This window comes from Cyprinus carpio, chromosome A18 (assembly GCF_018340385.1).
Source record: "Cyprinus carpio isolate SPL01 chromosome A18, ASM1834038v1, whole genome shotgun sequence".
Lineage (NCBI taxonomy): Eukaryota > Metazoa > Chordata > Actinopteri > Cypriniformes > Cyprinidae > Cyprinus > Cyprinus carpio.
Window position 1 is genome coordinate 3981923 of NC_056589.1, and position 23427 is coordinate 4005349.

Sequence of the window (23427 nt, forward strand, 5' to 3'; positions counted from 1 at the left end):
GATAATCAGACTGAGAGACTGAACAGGACAGACAGAAATGCAGTTAACACTGTAAATGATGGACTGAATGATGGATGTGTAAACACAGAGCTATGTTTTACACTGCTAACATCAGTGAAATGTCTACAAAGAAATGTCTTCGTTATAAGGCTACTGTTTGGCATGATATTCAGACGAGAAGTCATCACACAGAGCGATGTGAAAGCATGTCCTAAAAATGCAAGGGATATTTTACCTTTGGTTTTGATGAAAATATAGCCTGCTCCTAAAGGCAGAAGTGTATTTCATTAGGAGTGAGGTTACATGGCTTGAGGCCAGTTGCATCTTTAATCAATAGATGTCAATCATATGATCGGCGTGAGCCTTCTAAGCTTAGAGACAAAATCAAAGTCAAAGTTTGTTTCTCAAATAAATCAGCAGAAGTGCTTGTCGACAATGAAATGTGTTGTTCTACAAGCCCATCGACAGAAATTGTTTATATTGGAATAGTAAATAAGTAAAGAATAACAAAAGAATAATATTTTAAGGTAATTTTGAAACTGTGAAAAAAAGAGGAAATATTGGGAGGAACTGAGGCTGCAGGAATATGCGTTTGAATTTGAAATTGAACAAACCCCTTGTTAAGTTGTATCTCGTCGCACACGTTTATACTGTAAATGGGAAGGATCCTCACTTTGCATGATGGGCTTCTTGTGTGCACCTCCTTTACTGACGAGCTTTACAACAGACCACTGATGCTGAGCCGTTCCATAACCTCAGTCTGACACGCTCTAATGTCCCGTGGGAAATCAGATCTGAATTTCAGCATGATATGCTATTTGTGAATTGATATACTAATGTGTGATTCATGTTCTCTTGTCAGCATTCAGCCACATTCACTGAGAAACAGATGAAATGTCTAATGGACCACGGACTGCAGCCTAACAAGGCACTTATTTTACCGTCTTCACACCCAAATGATGGAATCTATCAGTGTTATCCTGCATGTAGAAGATGACAGAACTTAAGGCACATACGATAATGAAAATAAACTTGTTTTTTAATGAATCGATGGAAACACTTTTGTTACATCACTCAACTGAACTAATTATTGTACATTTATACTGAAAAACAACAGCACATGTACAGTTAGGCTACTGCTCTCATGAAAATACAGTAACCTGTGCTATCTGGCTCGGGGGAATCATATCCCAGTGTCGGAGACGGTAGAAAGCCGACATATTTCTGTTGCGTTTTGTCTATAGAAATGTGTTATTCGCTGCTGTAAAGTAACGGGACGGGTGGAAGTTTTCCAGGTCAGTTTGATAATTCTCATTATTGATTATCATCAGTTATCGAGATTATTTGGTACAGTCCTATAAAGCAAAACTCTCTTGCGCTGGCTTGTTAGGTTTCACATCCTTGAGCAACAGAAGAACTTTCTGAATCACATGTTTGCCGTCTGTTGATGCAGGAGAGTCTCAAAGGTGAAGCTAATTAAGGGCCTGTTTACAAACCATATTAACATCTGACCAGCTGTGATCTGACTGAATGAAGGGGAGGGACTCTAATTTCATGAGTGATTCGAGAAATTGGATAAGGAAAGGTTTCGGAGGATGTTAATACCAGGTGTGAGCAGTTCAGATGTTATAAAATGTGTTTTAGATTACAGAGCCCATTCTCTGACATTGAACAAGTTCAGACTGCACATTTGTGAGGAATTAGATAACGAAAAATGACTCCTCTCAGTGGAACCAAATGAATTCGCTCGAGATACTTTCCAAAGCTATGAAGCAATAATTCATGGATTGTTTTGCAGCCCATTGTGATGGGTTTCTGCATAATGTGATAGCTGCTTAATGGGCAGGGCCTGCACTGACGGCTGCCTGTTTGGCTGCGAATGTGACAGTGAAACACGGCTCAGAATTAATCCGATGCATCTGGCCATGGGCTTCACCCTGGATAGTGATGATGGCAGTCGAACATGCCAGAGAGATGCTAATACTGTGCCAGGTCGTCATTAAACTCAATACAAAATGGCCAGCAATGATGCCAGTGTGCAGAGCAACCTGCAGGCCATCTGTACGCTTTTCCAAGCAGCTATTTCAGTCTCTGCATTTAGAAATGAAATGATCCAGTGGTCTCTAATGAGAGAAATGTTCTTCAGGGCTGCTGAACGCAGGGTCATCGTTGTTGTGCTTGTTAGCGCTAAATTACAGATTATGAATTGCTTCTCTAAAATTGTGATCAGTTTACGCTTAAGCTCCTCATTGTCATTGAAAGAGTAATCACTGGTGATTAAATGGCTCATTCATGCAGAAATGAAGTGAGTTCTTTTTGAATGGGCAATTAATTCATTGACACACCCAATTCATTCAAAACACAGATTCATTTAGTGACGAAGCGCCACTCTGTCACTCTGAGACGTGCTTCTGTGGGTTTGTTTGTTAGTATTTTCTTTGGAGAAATAGAGCAAAAACACACAGTTATGATAAATATGTGTCTAGAATGTAATTCCAAATATTAAAATATTGTTTATTGAACTGTTGTATAAAATCAATATCACATTTGCAATCGTATTGATATTCAGGAGTGTTGCTTGTGTGATACTGTTTAACTTATAAACATAAGACAAAAACTCACACAGGAACATTTTGCCTGAATTCCGGGGTCATTCTGACTGCTTTCTAATAGTCTGCATCATGTTGTGATGTAAAATCAAGGCATGATTTTGTGAAGTGAGTGACATACTCAAGTTAGCTCACGCATCATTAAAACAACAATAATTGTATTATCAAAGGCGATATTTTGCACAGATCTACTCAGAAACTGAAGCCTGAAGTGTACAAACTGTTTTAGTCAAACTAACACAAAAATGCTGTATGTCTTAAGTTTCCCTAACACAGACTAGAGCTGATAAAACTCCCAATAGCCAGCACCCATGAAGTGTTTGTAAATGTCTGGGCTGATTTACTGCAGAGAAACCTGAATCAGTTACAGCAGCTATCATTTGGTGAAGAAATTTGACATGTTCCTCGTCTGTCCTGAAAGCTCGGCTGATTCTGAAGCGCCTGTAATCACAGCCTCGGGCAGCGTGTCATTCCAGCTGATAACATTCAGACCTTCACCACAGCGCAGAAGCATTTGAGCACCTTTCACTGTCAGATTAAACAGTGAGAGACTGAACTGTGACGCTGGAAGCTTGTACTTGTTTAGAATCAATTGATGCATTTCATATATTTCTGCTCTATTGAGAGGAAAGTGAAGAGGGATCAGTAAATGGCTTTAAACTTAAGATTGTGTGCATCACATCAGTGGAGTGATCGCACCAAATGACAATAATGTCCTATACCTCGCATGTCCTCACTCATCAGCTCTCAAACCATTCACACAGCTGCTGTCTCCAGATCTGTCACAAGCTCATGAACATTACCCTGAGAGCTGTTGGCCTCAAGCGGCAAAAAGACATTCCAGAGGCCACGTTCTGGGTGAAACAACAATAGTCTGAAATGAGAGTGGTTATTGTAATTAGCTCTCCAATTTTGTTTGCTTTCTAGACAAAATTAGCTCAGGTCATGTTAGTTATGAAAACTGGTTTGTGAGAGTTCAGCCCACACAAATAATCTGTTTGTATTCAGATTAATAGCTCAATCAGACTGAAACACCCTCATGTAAACACCTCCATCGATCTGATAGAGCTCGATCTGAGAGAAGTCAGAGAATCTGGTCAACAGGAAAAATAAAGCATGTAAATGCGCATGCATAGTGCTGTAGTCAAGTCACATTTATTTATATAGCACTTTAAACAAAACTGATTTTGTCAAAGCAACTGAACAACATTAATTAGGATAACAGTGTGTCAATAATGCAAAATGACATTTAAAGCAGTTCATCATTGAATTCAGTGATGTCATCATCTCAGTTCAGTTTAAATAGTATCTGTGCAATAATTTGCAATCAAGTCAACGATATCGCTGTAAATGAAGTGTCCCCAACTAAGCAAGCCAGAGGCGACAGCGGCAAGGAACCAAAACTCCATCAGTGACAGAATGGAGAAAAAAACCTTGGGAGAAAACAGGCTCAGTCGGGGGGGCAGTTCTCCTCTGACCAGACGAAACCAGCAGTTCAATTCCAGGCTGCAGCAAAGTCAGATTGTGCAGAGGACTCAACTGTTTCCTATGGTCTTGTCCTGGATACGTACTGGATCCGGGTGACTGTAGTGACCATCTGATTTGGATACAGACTGGATCTGGTGGCTACGGTGACCTCAGAATAAGAGAGAAACAGACTAATATTAGCGTAGATGGCGTTCTTCTAATGATGTAGCAAGTACATCGGGTGTTATGGGAAGTGTTCCCGGTTCCGGTTTACCTAAATAATGCAGCCTAAAAATCCTTTAACGGATTTGGATATAAGAAGCGTATTAGTGTGTTATGTGTAAGCCAGGTTAAAGAGATGGGTCTTTAATCTAGATTTAAACTGCAAGAGTGTGTCTGCCTCCTGAACAATGATAGGTAGGTTATTCCAGAGTTTAGGCGCTAAATAGGAGAAGGATCTGCCGCCCGCAGTTGACTTTGATATTCTAGGTATTATTAAATTACCAGAGTTTTGAGAACGTAGCGGACGTGGAGGACTATAATGTAACAAGAGCTCGTTCAAATACTGAGGTGTTAAACCATTCAGGGCTTCATATGTTATAATCAAGATTTTAAAATCTATACGATGTTTGATAGGGAGCCAGTGCAGTGTTGACAGAACCGGGCTAATATGATCATACTTCCTGGTTCCAAAAGAATGTTGTGGTCAATAGTGTCGAACGCAGCACTAAGATCCAGTAGCACTAATAGAGAGATACAACCACGATCAGATGATAAGAGCAGGTCATCTGTAACTCTAAGGAGAGCAGTCTCAGTACTATGATACGGTCTAAATCCTGACTGGAAATCCTCACAGATATCATTTTTCTCTAAGAAGGAATATAATTGTGAGGATATACTACCTTTTCTAGTATCTTGGACAGAAAAGGGAGATTCGAGATCGGTCTATAATTAACTAGTTCTTTGGGGTCTAGTTGTGTTTTTTTGATGAGAGGCTTAATAACAGCCAGTTTGAAGGTTTTGGGGACATATCCTAATGACAATGAGGAATTAATAATAGTCAGAAGAGGATCTATGACTTCTGGAAGCACCTTTTTTAGGAGCTTAGATGAAATAGCGTATAACATACATGTTGTTGGTTTAGATGATTTAACAAGTTTATACAGTTCTTCCTCTCCTATAGTAGAGAATGAGTGGAACTGTTCCTCAGGGGATCTATAGTGCACTGTCTGATGTGATACTGTAGCTGACGGCTGCATGGTTACAATTTTATCTCTAATAGTATAGATCTTATAAGTAAAGTAGTTCATAAAGTCATTACTGCTGTGATGTTGGGAAATGTCAACACTTGTTGATGCTTTATTTTTCATTAATCTAGCCACTGTATTGAATACATTTCTGGGGTTATGTTTGTTTTCTTCTAAAAGAGACGAAAAGTAATCAGATTTAGCAGTTTTTAATGCTTTTCTGTAGGATAGGTTACTTTCCCTCCAAGCAATACGAAATACCTCTAGTTTTGTTTTTTGTTTTCGGGGGCTGATTTTCAGCTGCTCAGGGTACGAAATACCTCTAGTTTTGTTTTCCTCCAGCTGCACTCCATTTTCCGGGCTGCTCTCTAAAGGAGCAACTGTATTTAAAATGTTATCAAGTTGTTCTGAGGTTTTTAGCTATATGAAGTTTGCACAAAACTAAATAATGATCTGAGATATCATCGCTCGGCTGCATAATTTCAACACCATCAACATCAATTCCATGTGACAGTATTAAATCTAGAGTATGATTGCGACAATGAGTAGGTCCTGAGATGTGTTGTCTAACCCCAATAGAGTTCAGAATGTCTATAAATGCTGATCCCAATGCATCTTTTTCATTATCAACATGGATATTAAAATCACCAACAATTAAAACTTTATCTGCAGCCAGCACTAATTCGGATATAAAATCAGCACATTCTGTAATGCATATCTTTACATATGTTTTGCATCTTATTAACATGTGTATGTTTATTTACATCTAACGAACTGGTCAGTGGAGCAGACTGAATATTCACAAATGAAAAAAAAAAGCTCTTTTGACATCATATTCTTGCTGTAGCTCCAGTTACGTTATCACAGCTTCTTTCTCCAGTTCTGAATGCATTGACTGCACATGAACTGAAGCTTTGTTCAGAATACATGCAGTGCACATGGAAACAAATCTGGGAATCAGATTGCAATGTTTAGGGTTAATTTAAACAGATTCTGAAATCAGATTGGATTCAATCAGTTTGATGAAAAGTAGTGCAGGTAAACATATCTAGTGAAGTGGGAGTGGAGCAGTGCAGACTAGAGTCGGCTGGCGTGATGTGTAATGTGTCAGCATATAGAGATTCTGATATATCGTGGTGCAATCGTGTGATTTTGATGTAATTTATAGTTAGGAAATTCAGTGTGATGTGTGCTTAATATTAAATATGCTGCTGCTTCTATCTTGTAGGATTTCACATCTGACAGCACGCAGAAAACCACACACACAGTCAGAGAGACTGTGTTCTACCTGACATATGGCTTGTAGCTTTGTGTGTGTGTTTTTGAGCTCTTCATTAGTAGTGAGAATTTGGTTTTGTTTTTTTAAATCTTTTATTGTTGGCTAATGCTTTTTTGTTTGCGTAGTTTGTTTGTATATGAGGATCCATGTAAATAAAGGCAAACTAATCATATACCATCCAATGATGTGTATCATGAAGATGTGGCAAAAGTTTAAATTATGACAATATGAAATTATACACGGTTCAAAATCAAAATAGTTCCCATTCTTTCTTCTGAACCAGTTTTATTTAGCTTACTCATTAATGTTAATGAATGAATGTAGTATCTAGCATGTAGATTATTCATGCTTAGTTAAAGTTGAAGTTTCTTTTCAATGGTTCTTTATTAGTTCATTAAATTAGCTTTATTAGTTCATTCTCACTTAAGTTTTTATTATTATTGTTGTTGCAGTGTTTCAGAGACAAACCTACAATTTTTACAAAAAGGAAAACAATATAAATAGAAAAGGGCAATTACTAACAGGTGAGATTGTTGTTAGTTCATGCCTGCACTGATGACCTGTATATGGTGAAGTGAGTATTAATTCAGGTTCATGTACCCTTATAGTTTTAAAGTTTTTCTGTAAAAATAAATAAGCGAGGTTTGTCTTTTGACTCAGGGGTTCTTCCGAACACAAACCCCTCTGATGAAGAGTTACTCAATGCTTGAAACTGAGTTCAGTGCAATATTTGAAACATTCTGTATAGAGACAGAACAATCAATCATACAGAACATATTATTTCCATATGCTGGAAGTTTTGTGGCAGAACCGCCTGATGTTGGTGGATCTTACTTGCAAAACACTAAAAGAATGAATTTCTTCAATAGAGGAATGCACTCCAGTGTAACCGAGCTGTGGCTGATGTTTGCATACTCTGTGAATGAGTAGAATATAGATAATGTGCTAATGTGCACCGTTGAGCTCATAAAAACTGCAGTTTGAAATATCAGACCTAAGAAGGGCCGCGCCAAGAACAAGGCAGGTGAAAGCGATTTACTATTCACTTTTATCTTGTCTGTGCTTTTGTTTCATACACAGATCTTTTCTCTCCCAGGAATCATGTTTTTTAGATGTGTGCGCTGAAAATGTTCTATTGCACTTATACTTTAACCAAATATTTCCCAGGGTAGATCCTTTTGAAAATTCCTAATAGATTTAGGATTATTTTGTGTAGATGCATGTGTTATCAACCAGTTAATCAGCTGAAACATCTGGTTTACACCTGCTCTCAACATCTGTTTCAGACGCTAAATAAACAGTTCAAAATCATCTCTAATTCAGTCACACTGTGTGATGGACAAAGCCTTCATCTGTCAGTCAACCACTGAGCTAAAACACGGTTTATAAACACTTTGACTTAAAAAAAAAAAAAAAAAAAAAAAAAAAAAAAAAAAAAAAAAAAAAACGCTGTCCAGTCAAAGTTGAGTTAATTCAGGTGCTTCACTAAAATAACTGAGTATTCTGACTGTGAAGTTTAGTGCAAACTTCCGACGATGAAGGATTTTCATTCGGTGTCCAGATCACATTCTGCAAGTGAGAGCTTTTTCCCAGCTGTCCTTTGTGTTGAATGAAACACAGGCATGAAGATAAAGAAAAACACGACACAAGCCCTGGCTGAGTTTCTCTGTGTTTCACAATGAAATTCCCAATAGTTTCCTCAGCGTGTTTATGGAACAGAGTTCTGGGTGTTTAGTGACTGTGAGAGTTTTATCTTTCCGTGAGGAATAGATACAGCTCCGGAGAAGGAAATGTTCTGGCTTGTGTGGGTGTGTGTCATGGGTCGAGAAGAGCCAAACTGACCTCATTTAGACATTTCCTGTTTTCTGCGAGGGACAGTATTTTATCAACAGGTGTAAGATTATCTATCTATCCATCTGACTGTCTGTCGTCATTGCATTGAATGTTTTAACTGTAAACTGCTGCAGTGTTTGAGCACATGGAAGTGATTACAGTCATCTTGCTGAGCACAGACATTCAAGCTCATGCTGGCAGAGATCCTAAACCGAATAATCCTGAAAACTCTAATTTTTTCCCTCTCATACATGCTTGTTAGTTTTGTCATATTTGATCACGAGAAAAGAAAAAGCAACACAGCAGTGCAAATGAATTGGGTGGTTTTTTAAAAGAGGGGTTAGAGGAGATTTATTTGTGGAGTTCATTTCTAATGCAGCGAGTTTTCTGCTTATCACAGTCCCAGAATCCCTTTCCCTTAGCATCACGCTGTGGGAGCGTAAACACGTCAAATCTCACAGGACTGAAGCTTCAGTGACTGAAGACTGTCACTGACTCTAGTAGCACACACACCGGATCATCTATTTGAATACTGTCAGTGAATTTCATGAATAAATTTTTCGATTGCAGGAAACAGTCCACAAAATACAATTCACCTTCAGCTCATGTGTTTAACTCCCCAGTGTGCATCTGTGCACTTTCACAAATCAATGATAGTCGCTGGTCAGAGTTTTTGTTGTTGTTGATTTTACCTTTCAGCTTAGAGAATAAAGCTCACTGATGCTCCTGTGTCTGAACGTAAGCAGATCCCTGCATCCGTGCTCAACATCCAGTTAAAGGCTTTCCCAGGAGAGCGGGAGCTGCTGTAGCAGCACAGGGAGGCATCCGTGCTTTCTGTCATGCTTTTAAAATTAAATGGTTAAGATACAAGAGCATCAGTGATGTCAGGCACTGACCTGTTCACTGGAGCAGTACCCTTGAAAGAATTCTTTGTACCTTCTCTAATCCTAAAAGGTTTGTGGTAAGGGTACATGTTACTATTCTAAGGTACTACTGTGCATCTTTTAGGTGTAGAGAAGGTTACAGTGGTGTCCCTATAAGCTGGAGATCTGGGTTCTGGTGTGGGTTTTGTGCAGGCCAGCTCTTCCCCACCAGATTTAGTAAACCGTTTCTTTATAAAGCTCGCTTTGTGCACAAGGGCACTGACTTGATGGAAAAGAACCAACTCCACAAACAGAGTCTGAAGCACTTGTATGTGGAAGATTACGAAATGACTGGAAAAGCCAAATTAGAAGGGAGTTTCCATCGACTTTTGGCTATGTAGTGTATCAAGAGTTGAATAAACGGAAAACAAGTTTGATGCCTGAATACGCTGCTTACATATTATTGCAAGCCATTTGATAACAAGCCTGACCTTGTTTATTCACCCAATAACATCATCTCTAGCTCAGTGCAGCTATCTTGGGTCAAACGGTCCGAGGAAATGTTGTTAGTGTAGTTCTCATTAGTGTCACATGTGCAAAGCAGAATCCTGCTCTGTTTCAAGTGAGATATTAACCAGATCAGAGGTTGCGCAATTTAAAACTGGTTTTCTATAAAAGCTGCTTGTTTCATATGTTGTAAGCTTTCGCCTTTCCTTACAGAATAGCAAACATCAAAATAACACAATCACTTCCGCATTCTGTTTTGTTTGTACTCGTGTTTGGAGCAAATGTGAAGGGAGGATGGCATCTATTAAGAGGTTAGGAGCATCATTAAAGAAGCTGTTATTCAGGAAGCCGACCTGTTAATGTTTGTTAGAGCGATCGAGCGTGTTTGACAGCAACAGGCCCTCGCAACAGCAGATGGCACGGCCAGCAGGGCAGAGAGGCGAAAGAGGGTTACGCAAGAGAATCATCACAGTTTGATAAGTGCTATCCAGCTGTCACTGACACACGTAAACTCATCACAGATTCCACACCGATGCTGATTGATACGGTGAAGCCGGTGTCTTCAGCCGCAGGTCCCTGGTTCAGCAACATTCAACCCGAGAGGCAGGGAGATGGCTCTGAGACTGGCCCGGCCGGGGAAACAGATGGCCCGAGTCGCTGCTGGTGGCCTCTCCCCGCTTCCGGCTTCTCAAGGGCACACCAGGTTTCCAGTGGGATGTCAAATGCAGCTCAGATGGCCACTGGGTTACGTTTCTTTCATATTTGAGTGTCTGTACCTTCTGATCTACACAGAGGTGGAAGTATAGTGTGGCTATTGTGGCTGAAACTTCATTTTCCTAAATCTGTGGAGGCTGGAATAACAGTTATGTTTGTGAATAACAGTGGGTTTGATCCAGAACTCTCTGGTTCCAGACTCTCATCTCATCTTTGTCGCTGATCTTGCCCACTAGTCTGGTTCCTCCCAAGGTTCTTTGCTTAAACATCTTGTGGAGTTGTTTTTCTTCTTCTGTTCAACAGCCTTCTCTGCCTTGCTCACTGGAGTAGCTGCTCTGTAGCTATATATACATGCTGTACAAATAAAACTTGCTCAACTAGGAGTGACTGTTGCAAACGAATGCCCGTGCTCATTAAGGTTTGATATTCATTGCACACTCTGGCAGGCGTTGTTCCACTGCCATGCTGTTAACTAGGAGTGAGGTAATGCACAGCCCTGCCAACTGCTCTCGCTTCACTCCTCTGCTCCTGCGTCTGGTGTTCAGGGTGCCACCAGGTGCTGTTCAGATGACGGCACCACACATATAGAGCCATCCGTGTCTGAACCTGCTGAACCTCTTTCACAAAATGGTTCAAGAAACGTCGCTCCTGCACTTTGTCTTCTGTTTGGTATTCTTCTACAACAGAAAACAGCCCCCTCTGTTAATGCCAGCAAGTCCAAGGATGCTTTCCAGACCCAAGGTTTATCAATACTTGAGCAGCAGCGTGGCAGTGAGTGTTGGTAATGAGGCGTACTACATCGCACCATCTATATTTCATGATGGGCAGGACAGTATAGAGACAAAGAGAGAGAACGGCTGGATGGACAAGACTAGATGGAAGCAATCACACCAAAGACTGGAGGACGGCAGGCACGTTTCAGGTCATTTACTATGTTGCGTTGACGTACCTGCCACATCTCCATCTCCCAGCGGCACGTCATCTCTCTTTTCTGCTAAAGACAGTCAAATACTGCTCATCGGGAGAGTTTGAGTGTGTGCGGGTGTGGAGTGAATGTTAAGAGTTCTCATCAAAGCGCAGCTTTGTGCGCACACAAACCCCCGCAGGTGAATACGTCTGTTTTTATGAGTTACTCTTACCAGGTTCTCCTCTTTTCTCCTCCCTTCCCCCGCTTCTGCTCCCCTTTCAGATGGATTTCTGAATTATTTACATCTTTCATTTTCATCGATCACTCTTTTTCCACGGGCCTCTCCAGACGTCCCTCCATCCCTGTTTTCTCCCTCCTCCACTGTGCTGTTTGTTGCTCATAATAACCTCTTGGCCCAATCGCTCGCGTTGCACTCCCACCCGCCTTCGAATGCTTCTCCTGCATGAAAAGCTCTGCGCTCTTGAGGGAGCGATGCTTTGAGCCCGAGGTGCCTCGTGTGAGGAGAGCTACGCTATTTGGGCTCTGAATTTGTCAACATGCATGTGCATTTTCTTAACGTTGAAAGGAATAGTTCACTCAAAAATAACAATTCTGCCAATATTAATTCCCTTGTTATTTACTCACTGTATTTGCATAAATAAAATGCTCTCTTAAACTCCGAAAAGGATAGAAATACTATTAAATCACCTTAAATGCAGCCAATATGACTATGTGTGCTATATTCACTGTCTTCTGAAACTGAACGATAGCTCTGGAAGAAGAAAAGACCGAATGAAATGGTCATGCGCTGACAATATGTCCACAATGTGTTTCTCTCATTGAGATCATGACTTAATAAATGCGAATGAACTGGATGTAAAGCGATCATCCTGATCCGTACATACTGAGTTGCACTTATTTAGAAAGCGAGGTAAGGAAAGATGTAGTTCAAAACAAAAAAAGGAAAAATGGAGAGAGAGAGGACTTGATATTACACTGGCGGTAAGAGGATGAATTATTGAAGTTGGCACAGAGGGAGAGATGGAGGAACGAGGGATATGTTTTTAATCCGGAGTGTATCCACGTCTAGACAAACTACACACACTCTTACACACAAAGAACGCTCACTTGAGTACTCCTAAAGAAAGAAATAGTGAGAGTCTCTAGTAATTTGTTTTTGTAAAATAATAATCAAACTAGAACTAATATTATTAATAATGATGATTTCATGATCTGTCTGCCTGGGATTTTGTCAAACAGTTGGTTAAACCCGCAGCAGGCTTTCGGAGCAGATCTGCCGTTGGCTTGTGGTTTTGAAACACATTTCTTGTCAGAAAAAAAATGCTTGTCTCAACAATTACCAGTCTATTCATGAAGTAGTGAAGAGCTTTTACTGAGCTCAAATGCTGAAATGAACTGAGATGTGGACAGCCGGCATGTACACATCTTCAACCGAAGCACAAGCTCCACTCTTCAACCTAAAGAAACTCCAGCATAACAGAAGATTCAGCACAAACACGTCTGCTCTTTTGTCATGTTGCTGAAAAACACACATAATTAAAATAACACATAAACTCAACATTCCCTTTCCCAAGCCAAGCATAAAAACACTCTGCCCAGTTTCAGCAATGCTACATTATAATGCCAAAAGAAACAAAAGCATGCAATGAAAGAAGTTGTGAAAATGTTTAAGAATGGCGTTTCATTAGTTCTTTTTCATTTTTTATTATATTGATATTGATGTTGTTTTTGTCTCGGTTACATTTGGTGTTGTATGTTCACCACAGACTCAGAATGTCAATGTAGTCTGTCTCTTCCCCTTCTCTGTCAATCTCACACGCGTTTAAAGTGTATTTTCTCACAGTGTTCAGTGACATCTTCACCATGTGAACATGTCATTTTGATGGCTGCCGTCTGTGCTGGTGAGGTGTCGCGTTCGCCCCCCCGCCGCCGCCTGCCTCCTGGACACACATCTGCTCTCTTCAAGCAGATTCTGGGTTATTTTCCATTCAGTGTCTCTGGACCACATCTGTGCCATCCTGTTGATTACTGTAGACAATAATTTTGTCTCATTACTCAGTTTGTACAAATCAATGAGAAACACGCTTGGAGTAATGCATGCATTTACTAAGCAAGCAGTTGTGCTGTATGTACCTTAATTGAAATTGTTATTGAGTACTGAGTGATGGACTTGATGTAAAATCAAGTCATAATATAATCATGTAAAATAATATTCCGTTTCCATTTGATGCTTTTTGTGTGGATTTGAGAGCATGATAGGTGTTATATCACTTTGACAGATTAATGAGCCAATCATTTTGCGATTGAGGCATTGCCTTCTCTCCTGTGACATTCTCGCCCCACACTATAGGACCTCAAAGAGAACACCATGAGCTCAGAGATGCATCCTCTTCCCAAACGTCATCTGCTGTTGCTGCCTGTTGGGCTGTGTACCTTAGAACAAATTCATTTTGTAATTTTTGCTTGGTTTATTTTTGTACCATACATTATTTATTATTGACTTTTGTGAGAGGCGCTGCTTCCTTGACCTAATGTGGGCTTTTGTGATTTTTATTTTTTTCCAAAAGAAGAATAGTGTTCAGACTCTGTGACTGATTTGTTCAGTAACCGGTTCTCATTTGAGTCTAGTCCAAATGATTTGTTGTTTGAATCTGTGAATCTGGCCAAATTTCTTCCCATGCACCATGAGCGTTTTCCCCTCGAACAATAATGAAGTAGACCTTTTAGATGGAAAATCCATTTAACTGTTTTCTTACTATGAGTACCAAAGCACTTTTCCAAAAGGCCCCTAACTTCACTGTGATAATTTGTTGTAATCGTGGAGTATTTATTGCTGTATTTTTCTCACATGTATTTTTTCTGACCCTCTGTCTCTCCTCTCTGTGCAGTGACGATCTCCACCAGTACCTACTTCGATGGGCTGCTGGTCACCGGTCTCTACACCTCCACTTCTGTCCAGTCGTCTCCCATCCCTGCGTCTCCAGCCTTTGGCTTCGGTAAGTCTTGAATGAGTCTAAAATTAGATGTACAGAAAAATGCTTAAGTCTAGAAAACAAATGGATATTGAGGATGCATATACTATATACTTGTATATACTCATTGAAGAGCTGCAGAATTTTGTTAGGGGCTGATGATTATTAACAGTGAGAGAATTAATAAAAATCAAAGACCTTGCACTTTCTCGTTGTTCAGAAATAAACATTGTCCTTTTATTTATACTGGGATTTTTACTAATGCAAACTATTCCAAATCTCTTTTACCTAGAACAGCGCCTTAATATACTCAACATTCAATCGGTGAGTTCTGAAGCAGAGCTGGTTATGAAATCATGACATGGACTCATGAATATTAATTAGGTGACGTTGTTAGGTAACCTTCCTGGAACATCCGCCTACGTAATCTATTAATATTCATAGACCAAACATTAAGTGTAGCTGGTGACTATCCAGGTGACTAGCATCCACTTACCAGCGTCTGGCTTTCAGAAGATCACTTAGCGCCATTAAATAAATTGAATGACATTTTATGCCAAGTTTAATTAATCCCAGAAGGGAATGTGTTAATTTAACTCCGCATTGATGTTTCTGTAACTTTCCACTGAATTCTCTGCAGTTCCATTAAAGTCCCACTTGGGAAAACTTGTTCTCTGTTGAGGTTGTCTCTGTGCCCTCTACAGATTCAGTGAGTTATAATGAAATGCAGATGATGCCAGTGCAGTGTATCAGAGGCAGCTGTGATGTGTGTGTTTATATATATATACAGTGCTTAGCAAATTTATTAGACCACCAGCACCCAGTGTAAGGTTTGTGTCACAGCTGTGCTAAACTAACAGAATTGGTGATTACCAAAATCATTTTTTTATGTTTCTTTAATGGCTAATCCACCAGTATGTGTAAACTGTTTAGTAACAGTAGTGTTTATAATGGTAAAATATAATTAGTATATAAATATAAGAATTTACTGTTTTACAAGAAAGAGAGAAAAAATAGTAAAGCACTTTATTATTATTTTTATTCAGATGCCCAGTTCAAATACAGTTTAAAACATGAATCAAATAAATATTTTTAAATATTTCTTTTCATTTGTCAATTTAAAAGTCTTTTATTATTTCTATTTTTATGTTCACTCCTGGTTCACTCCATAGTTTGCACGCTGATATATTGTGAATTCTGTATCTTCATTCACTGTATCTTCAAAACCAGACAGCGAGGCTGAATTCAGTGAGTGCAGTGCTACAGTGTTTGTGTATTCACTATAAACTAACCATTCAGTGTACATTTGAATGTTTACTCGTTGTTGGGACTGAATGAGTGCACGATAGTTTCGGACACCAGTACAGTACAGTATAGGGGGTGATTTCAGACACAGCCCAGAGTGAAAAGCTCAGTCTGCAATACATAGGCCTTCTTGTAGTTTTTCATCATTAAATCTGTTTTCACCTCATCAGTTGTGTCTGGTACGGATCAGTCTGCTCACACGGACACCAGCATACAGTACACACTCATTCATTGGCTGGTCTGAGGATCAGCATGCAGATCATTAAGGTTCTCTGATACCATTACCAACTCATTTCATCTCCACCCGAGCCACCGAAACCACAGAAGACTGAACACTGAGGGGAGAATTATTACTAAAGTTATTCAGCATAAACTCTGCATCTCATTCAGAAGTGGTCCACAAGCTAGTGTAAGCAGGTGTAAACCACTCCTTAAGTGTGTCAGTTAAATCATTGACATTCATTTCCATGCAAACATGCCCCCTTTCCATGTAAATTAGGCTCATTACAGATTGGGCTTTATTCATAAAATAAAATGACAGAAATACAGACACTGGAACACTGGTGTCACTTTCCTGACATGTGTTTTATAATTCTCAGAGGAAATGGAAATAATGCGTTTTTGAGAGCTGTGAAGATTATTTACAAAGTGTAGTCCATTACTGATTAAAGATTACATGATGAAAACTGTGGTTAGTAACGTTATCTAGATTACTTGTTTTAGGTAATTTATTCTGACCTCTTTCTTAGATAACTTTTAGATTACATGTTATATATATATATATCAACATTATGAAGTGTAAAGCTAAATGGTATGACAGTAGGATTTTTAGAAAGGACAATTTAAAAGAGAAAAAGAAGAATTAGGCAGAATCAGTAAATTAGGAATGATTTACTGCCATTTTAAGAAATAATAAAGAGAAAAGTAACTTAACTAATTATGAGCATTATAAAATGTAATACACTGTAATTGTGAGTACTTGATTTTTGGAATCTGATTATGTACTCCAGATGTGATCGGTTACTGTGCAGCTCTGTCAGTGTGATGTTTTAGTTCGTGTGAGGTGTGCTGAGTCTGGAGTCCGGTCCAGCGCTGTTAGCCCTACTGTAAGTGAGGATTGGTGTGTTTGTGTGCACTGACAACATGTTGAGCAGCAGGTGATGCTGATCTTGCAATGGTTTCGATTTCTTTGAGCAAGTCGACCCAGACACACACATTCACGATGGGTTTGTGTGTGTGTGTATCTCCAAAATGTGTTAAAATGAAAACAGAATATTTTAATAATGGTTCATTCATAACAAATGAACCTCAGTGTTAACATGAATAACTGACTGGATTATCACGTCTGCCTAATGGATCTTCACACCTAAATGAATGTTAAATGTGAACAGTCTTAAATTTCAAATTGAATTACACACTGCAGCTTCTTTGCCTGGTTTCTTCTGATGTCATTATCACCATCTGTTCCCAAAGGGTTATGAAGGATGAAAATCACATCCAGTGAAAAAAAAAAAAAAAAAAAAATTATTAATGGAGTGGATGAAGTGAAGGAGAAAAAAAATATTAAAACAGAGTGTGTTTGTGAAGCAGGAGTGGGTGCCATTTCCTGGATTTACTCTCTGCTTTCATTTGCATACTGCTTTCTGCCATCATTCTTGGTTCACATTGTGTGTATGTGTGTGTGTGTGTGTGTGTGTGTGTGTGTGTGTGTGTGTGTGTGTGTGTGTGTGTGTGTGTGTGCTCGTGTTTTTGTGTGGTTGAAGAGCTGTCAGTCCCTGAGAGACTTCAAAAGCTCAGCAGCTCTGTGATCAGTCTGCTCTTTGACTCCTCTGACAGGCCCTCAGCTACACACACACACGCACACACACACACACACACACGCACACACACACATGCACGCACACACACACATGCACACACACATGCACACACACACACACACACACACACATGCACGCGTACACACACAGACACACAGACACACACACACACACACACACACACACACACACACACACACACACACACACACACACACACACACTACTGCTCACCCACTGGTGAACATTTCACACATGCATCTCTGTAACTCAGTGCTGTAAAACACATATAGCCTGTAAACGCTCATGACCGTTAGTGCAGCCGTTATATGAAACATGCCATAATTAGTTTCTTTCTTTAAGTAACACAAAGTCAGGGATTGGCTGGGAGAAACAAAACAGTCACTTTATGTATCAGATATAATAGAAAATACTGCTGTATATCTGATTTCCCCTCTATTTTATACAAATAATATATATGCAGGAAAATTAAGTGACAATAACTAAATCTAAACTCCCAGAGGAGCATGCATGAAATGTATTTCTAACTGTAATTCATTAGTGGTGGTTGCATGTATTTAGAGAAGTATTAAGAGATGTGCAGCAGAGAGAGAGAGAGCAGGAATGATGAACGTAGGGGACGTGATCCAGTAAAACCCAACCAAAGTTTTGCATGTTTTATCTGAATAGTTTTCTTTCATCTAAACACTCATGTTATTTTTTGTCCTAAAATTAATGGACAAAATTACAAATTTTCCAAATTGCAGTATAAGCAGTCTGGACTAGGCTTATGAAGTACATGAATAACTTGTAATTACAGCAGTGTATCAGATTAGTGTATTAAATTAGTTTAGTTGAATTAAAGGACATGCTCAGAGCACAATGAATGCAGTTAATGCTGCTGTATCCGAGGTTCAGTGCAGGGCCATAGCCATCATTTCAGATCGTTTTTGTCTAACTGAGGTCTTATTTTTGTTATCTCTTACTTTAATTGGCTGAGAAATCAAATACACTGCTGGACAATAACCAATCATTTGTATCCTGGAATATTTTTCCTATATTTTCGTAATGACAATTTTATGATTGGTTTATATACTGCAAACACTCTTTTTTTTTTTTTTTTTTAATCACAGAATTGTGGAGAAGTTTTTATATTGTGTTATATGTTATGTGAATTTTAGCTGTGTTTTTTTTTTTATTTTTTTTATATGGATGTGTTTTGAAAAACACACTTAAACTATATATTGTCACTACTGTGTATTTATTCACATTTCTCTTCACGTTTCATCAGTCAGAATGTTTCTGCTTGTTATTCAGCTTAGCTACAGCAATAGCTGGATGCGTTTGTCCATTTTAGGGATTTCCTGGCATGTCATAAGTTACTTATATAGCTGTGTCTCATTTTGGAGGCTGTATCCTCTGGAAGTTGCATTTGTCATCCGCAATCGTCATTGAGGTGGTCTCATTTAAGAAAAGTAACCGCTAGACTGCAAAGTAAGAAAGACATGACAGTATTTTACACCTCACATGGAACAAGAGTCAATTTTATTACTGTTACTTTTCTTGAATGAGACCCCTTAATGGCAAATGCAACCAACAAATATGACCTCCGGAGGATGAAGCCTCTGCAACGAGATGCAGCTAATGCTATAAAGTCTGTGAGAGCGCCCTCCGGCTTCGAGTATGAATGAAACATACACTGCATGAGTGTGTTTTTTGTTACATTTTGTTGTATTAAATTAGAAACTTCATGAGTGTGTTTATGTCTCTTGCATTTAAATCTAGATTTATTCATACTGGCCCTTGAAAACCTCTATGTGAACACACTTGCCAGTATTGATTTAAAATACCAGTGAAATACTCAATTACAAGAATTTTTACATCATCGCTCTCTGGTTTTTGTGGTGCATTGTGGGATTTTTAGGAAGCGAATGCTCCAGTGCACGGGAAGGATTTTGTGATTGAGACAGTGATCTACTGAACCAGGATCTGATTGAGACGCAGCCGCCGTTAGTCAGTATAGATACAGTCCTTCCATCCGTCACAGTGCACTGATGACACACACATCTCTCTTCCACCTCTCTTGTGTTCTTTACCATTGTCGTGAAGACCTACATGTTTTCTAGGATGCACTTTCACTTTCTGATCAATTTTTAAAGTTCCTCTGAGGATAACAGAAGAGCCCTAGAGAAAGGCTCCTAATGGAGGAGGAATAAGATGCACTTTACCAAGCTTTAAATGGCTCAGTTGAAAGCAAAACCGTCCTTAAATTTCTGCTTCTAAAAGCCCATCCGTCGCCAGCATCCCATCCTGTCTTCCAGTTTATAGAAGGCATCCATGAGGGCACTAGTGACCCAAATGTTGTTGGAAAAAAGACGTTTTTCACTCATTGGCAACATTGTCTTGATTTGTTAATTACACTCTGCCGGCTGTTGGCATGAAGCTGTCATGAGCGGGTGCCCGGCGTCCCGGAGGCCATGCGAGGTGAAAGCGCTTCAGACGCGAGGCGTTCTCCAGGGCTGCCCGCGTCCCACCTGTCTCAGCCGCTCGTGTCACCAGCACTTCTCCGCCAGCCAGGCGGCTCCAAAGGGAACGCTGCGTCGCGGCCGTCACAAATTAGCACAAGTCAAGTCCGATTAATTAATTTCTAGCTCACACGATTAGCCGGGGAGTCACGTCAAATTAAACTTCAAATTAGTGCTAATGCCTCCCAGGAGAGGCAAAAGAGCTTCAGCTGCGTCCGTGACGAAACAGGCCCTCTGGCACTACGGCTGACTTTTGACATTGCTCCTGTCTTTCATCTCAACTTTATTCTGATCGCGATTCCTTCTGAAAGTCACTGAAATGGCCATTCTGAGATGAGGGGAGTGGAAACTAGTGGAGGACATGAATCTGATAAAAAAGCATCACAAAACATGGATATAGATGAACAGACAGAAGTTAATGGCATTTCAGCTGAAGAGAGAAAGAGAGGACAGGAGATGAGAGACGTGAGAATGGACCCTTTTCAGATTTCCAGGTTTCTCAGCAGCAGAAGTCGTCATACAGTAGTTGGGTTAATCTGAAGAGCAGTGAATGGGAGAATACCACAAATATATTTTTTGCATTCCCATTTGCTCAAATAGCACAAGAAAAACTCCATTATAGTGTTTTCATGACTTTCAATAAAAGGAAAAAAAAATTGAGAGAGACTGATGTCAGCAGTCAGAAGAGAGAATGATGTCAAATTTACCGTCCCTCTCATAAACGCTGCATTAGAAACACCATCAAATTAGCCTTAACTGTGTTTTTTGTTGTTGTTTTTGTTTTTTTTTGTAATTTGATGCAAAGGTGATATAATAAGTGTTATAAATGTACATACATTTTTTTTGTTAAATACAAATATGAAAAACGTTTGAGGATTTACGATGCTGATGACTATTAAATGTGTCATCACAGATATGAAAAGGGTCCATCAAAGGAGACGATGAAGAGATTTAAAATCATCTGTAAGTGTAAGAAGTAAAGAGAGATTTTTCTTGCTGTCATCAATTAGAAGTCAAAGTATCCAACCAAGTTTCCACATTTTTTTCAAAAGCACCAAAACAGATTTTTACTGAAGCGAAGAAATTTTCTCCAACACTGAAAGATGCCACTTGACTTGAGTCACAAACGTGATTTCACGTAATCAAAGAAGGTCTGCGACTGGACTTGGACAGCACTGACTCATTCCTTGACTTCAGCCTTCTGACTGGGAAAGGTGCTAATTTCTTCATTTCAGTTCTGTTGTTGCTTTTACACATATTGAGTCAATTGTGTTGAGAGATTTTGTTGGTGAGAAGCACAGACAGTGATGGGTTGTTGAGTGATAGAAACAGAGAAATGCTCCAGTTCTGCTACGAGACATCAGTGAATGAAATCAAATGACCCGAATTAACTGCTTTATAATGAACTATTGATCCACATGTTTCACAACATCATTTTTGCTGCAAAGACAAATCATGATTGACCCACCACCGGTTGGGGTCAAAGTTAGGGGTCATAGGTCACCTCACGGCTGCAGTAGATGTTTGTGTGTGGTAATAGTAATGATAACAATAACTAATGATTTCAGAGACACATTAGAGACGAACACTGTATCAGACAGAATGCTGATGCTGTAGATTATTATTATTTTTTTTTTTCAGATTCACTGGGATCTGCTCCAGATGGCCAGTCCAACACAGAAAACCCTTCACTAGTTTCTACTGTTTTTCTATAGTATCACGGCTCACTGGGCGGCTGGAGCAGATCCAAGTCCACAGTTCAACATTCAGAAAGTGAAAAGATCAAGAGCAAAACAACTGCAGTGCAAAGGGCCTCAGCTGTAGTTCAGTGCATGTATGGTGCAGTGAATAAATATGATTGGTGATTATAGACACACAAACACTCACACACACACACACACACACACACACACAGAATCTCCCAGGTGGCTGAATTGTCTTCTGGCCAATAATCCTCTCTGCATTGTGTCGGCCCCCACTCCGGCGGCCCCGGGCTCCTGCTTCTCTGAGTCGGGCACACAGCTTCTTCCTGGCAACACAAAGAGGACTTCTGTCATCGGCATGACAATGGCAGTGCGGGATGATTGGCAGATTATGAAATGGACCAATGGTAAAGCAGGGAAGGGTTGCCAAGTGATCGAGAAGCTTCTGGACCTCCAGTTTCTGACCCCGGGTCAGTTTCTCAGGGGAACAAAGTGACTTTTGGCCAGTGATTCCATATAACGCAACACTATATCAACGATGTCATGTTCTACGTATGTCTTTCTAGGAAGGCCTGAGAAGGCATCTAGATCTCACTAACCCGCCCGTTCACATACTGTATGTTTGATTAATAAATATTCATACCCTGCTGTCGCATGATGGATGACGAGCCGGCTCTGAGCGAGTGGAAGCTATACGCTGAGATTCAGAGAGACAGAGACAAGGCCGCATGGGTGGCGCAGGAGGTTTCAGGATGGAGAGAAGAAAGCCTCTTTACTTGAAGTGACACTTGATAGATGAGCAAACATCCTACAAACCTTCAGTGTGTCAACACTTCTATTGAAAACACTAAATAATGTATTTAATTACTGATAGGAACAAACACTTTCCATTTGGAAATCGGTGCACGTTCACATAAAAGCATTTAATTTTCACATATTTAAAACATTTGTCAGTGATTCTGTGCATGTCGCCAAACCAAGATTTGACCTGATAAATGGCAACACTGAGGTTAAAGGGATAGTTCACCCCAAAATGAAAGTTCTGTCATTAATTACTCGCCTTCATGTCACTCCAAACCCGTAAGACCTTCGTTCATCTTCAGAACACAAATTAAGATGTTTTGGATTTGAAACGACATGAGGGTGAGTAATTTTCATTTTTGGGTGAACTATCCCTTTAACAGTAATGAGTCAGATTGTGCTTTATTCTACTGATATGTGTTGAGTTGAAATTATGAATCTGCATTTTAATGAGCAGCAGTGAGCATCATGCGTGCCAGTCTGTGCCACCCCGTGCCCATCTGTTGTGCGCCAAATCATCTTCCTCTCATTTTAGAGGCCATTTGGAGTGAAAACCTCAGACAAGGCTATCGAATGCAGTGGAAAGTATATAAGTGTGTGTGTGTGTGTGTGTGTGTGTGTGTGTGCACGTGAGCGTGCGTGAAGAGAGGGCAGAGGACTTTATTCAGCTCGAGTGTGGGTGGCCGTGGGAGATCGCAGGTCGCTCGACTGCCATTAATCACGGCCGACGGCTCTCTAGTTTTCTATCTGCATGTGAAAGGAAATGCACACATTGTTTAAGGCTTTGACTGGTGCCATTATTTCGGTCCTGTGAGAGAAGTTTACTCTGGACATCATAAATGAATTGGAAACAG

The 23427-nt window shown here is 39.8% G+C and overlaps 1 protein-coding gene across 1 annotated transcript in view; it reads left to right on the forward strand.

The window, feature by feature from the left end:
- The window catches only part of reln (reelin), a 92432-nt gene that overhangs the window by 1815 nt on the left and 67190 nt on the right, over nt 1-23427 (forward strand). The window contains 1 exon segment of the mRNA XM_042774805.1: nt 14336-14447. Coding sequence (XP_042630739.1) covers nt 14336-14447 — 112 coding nt within the window.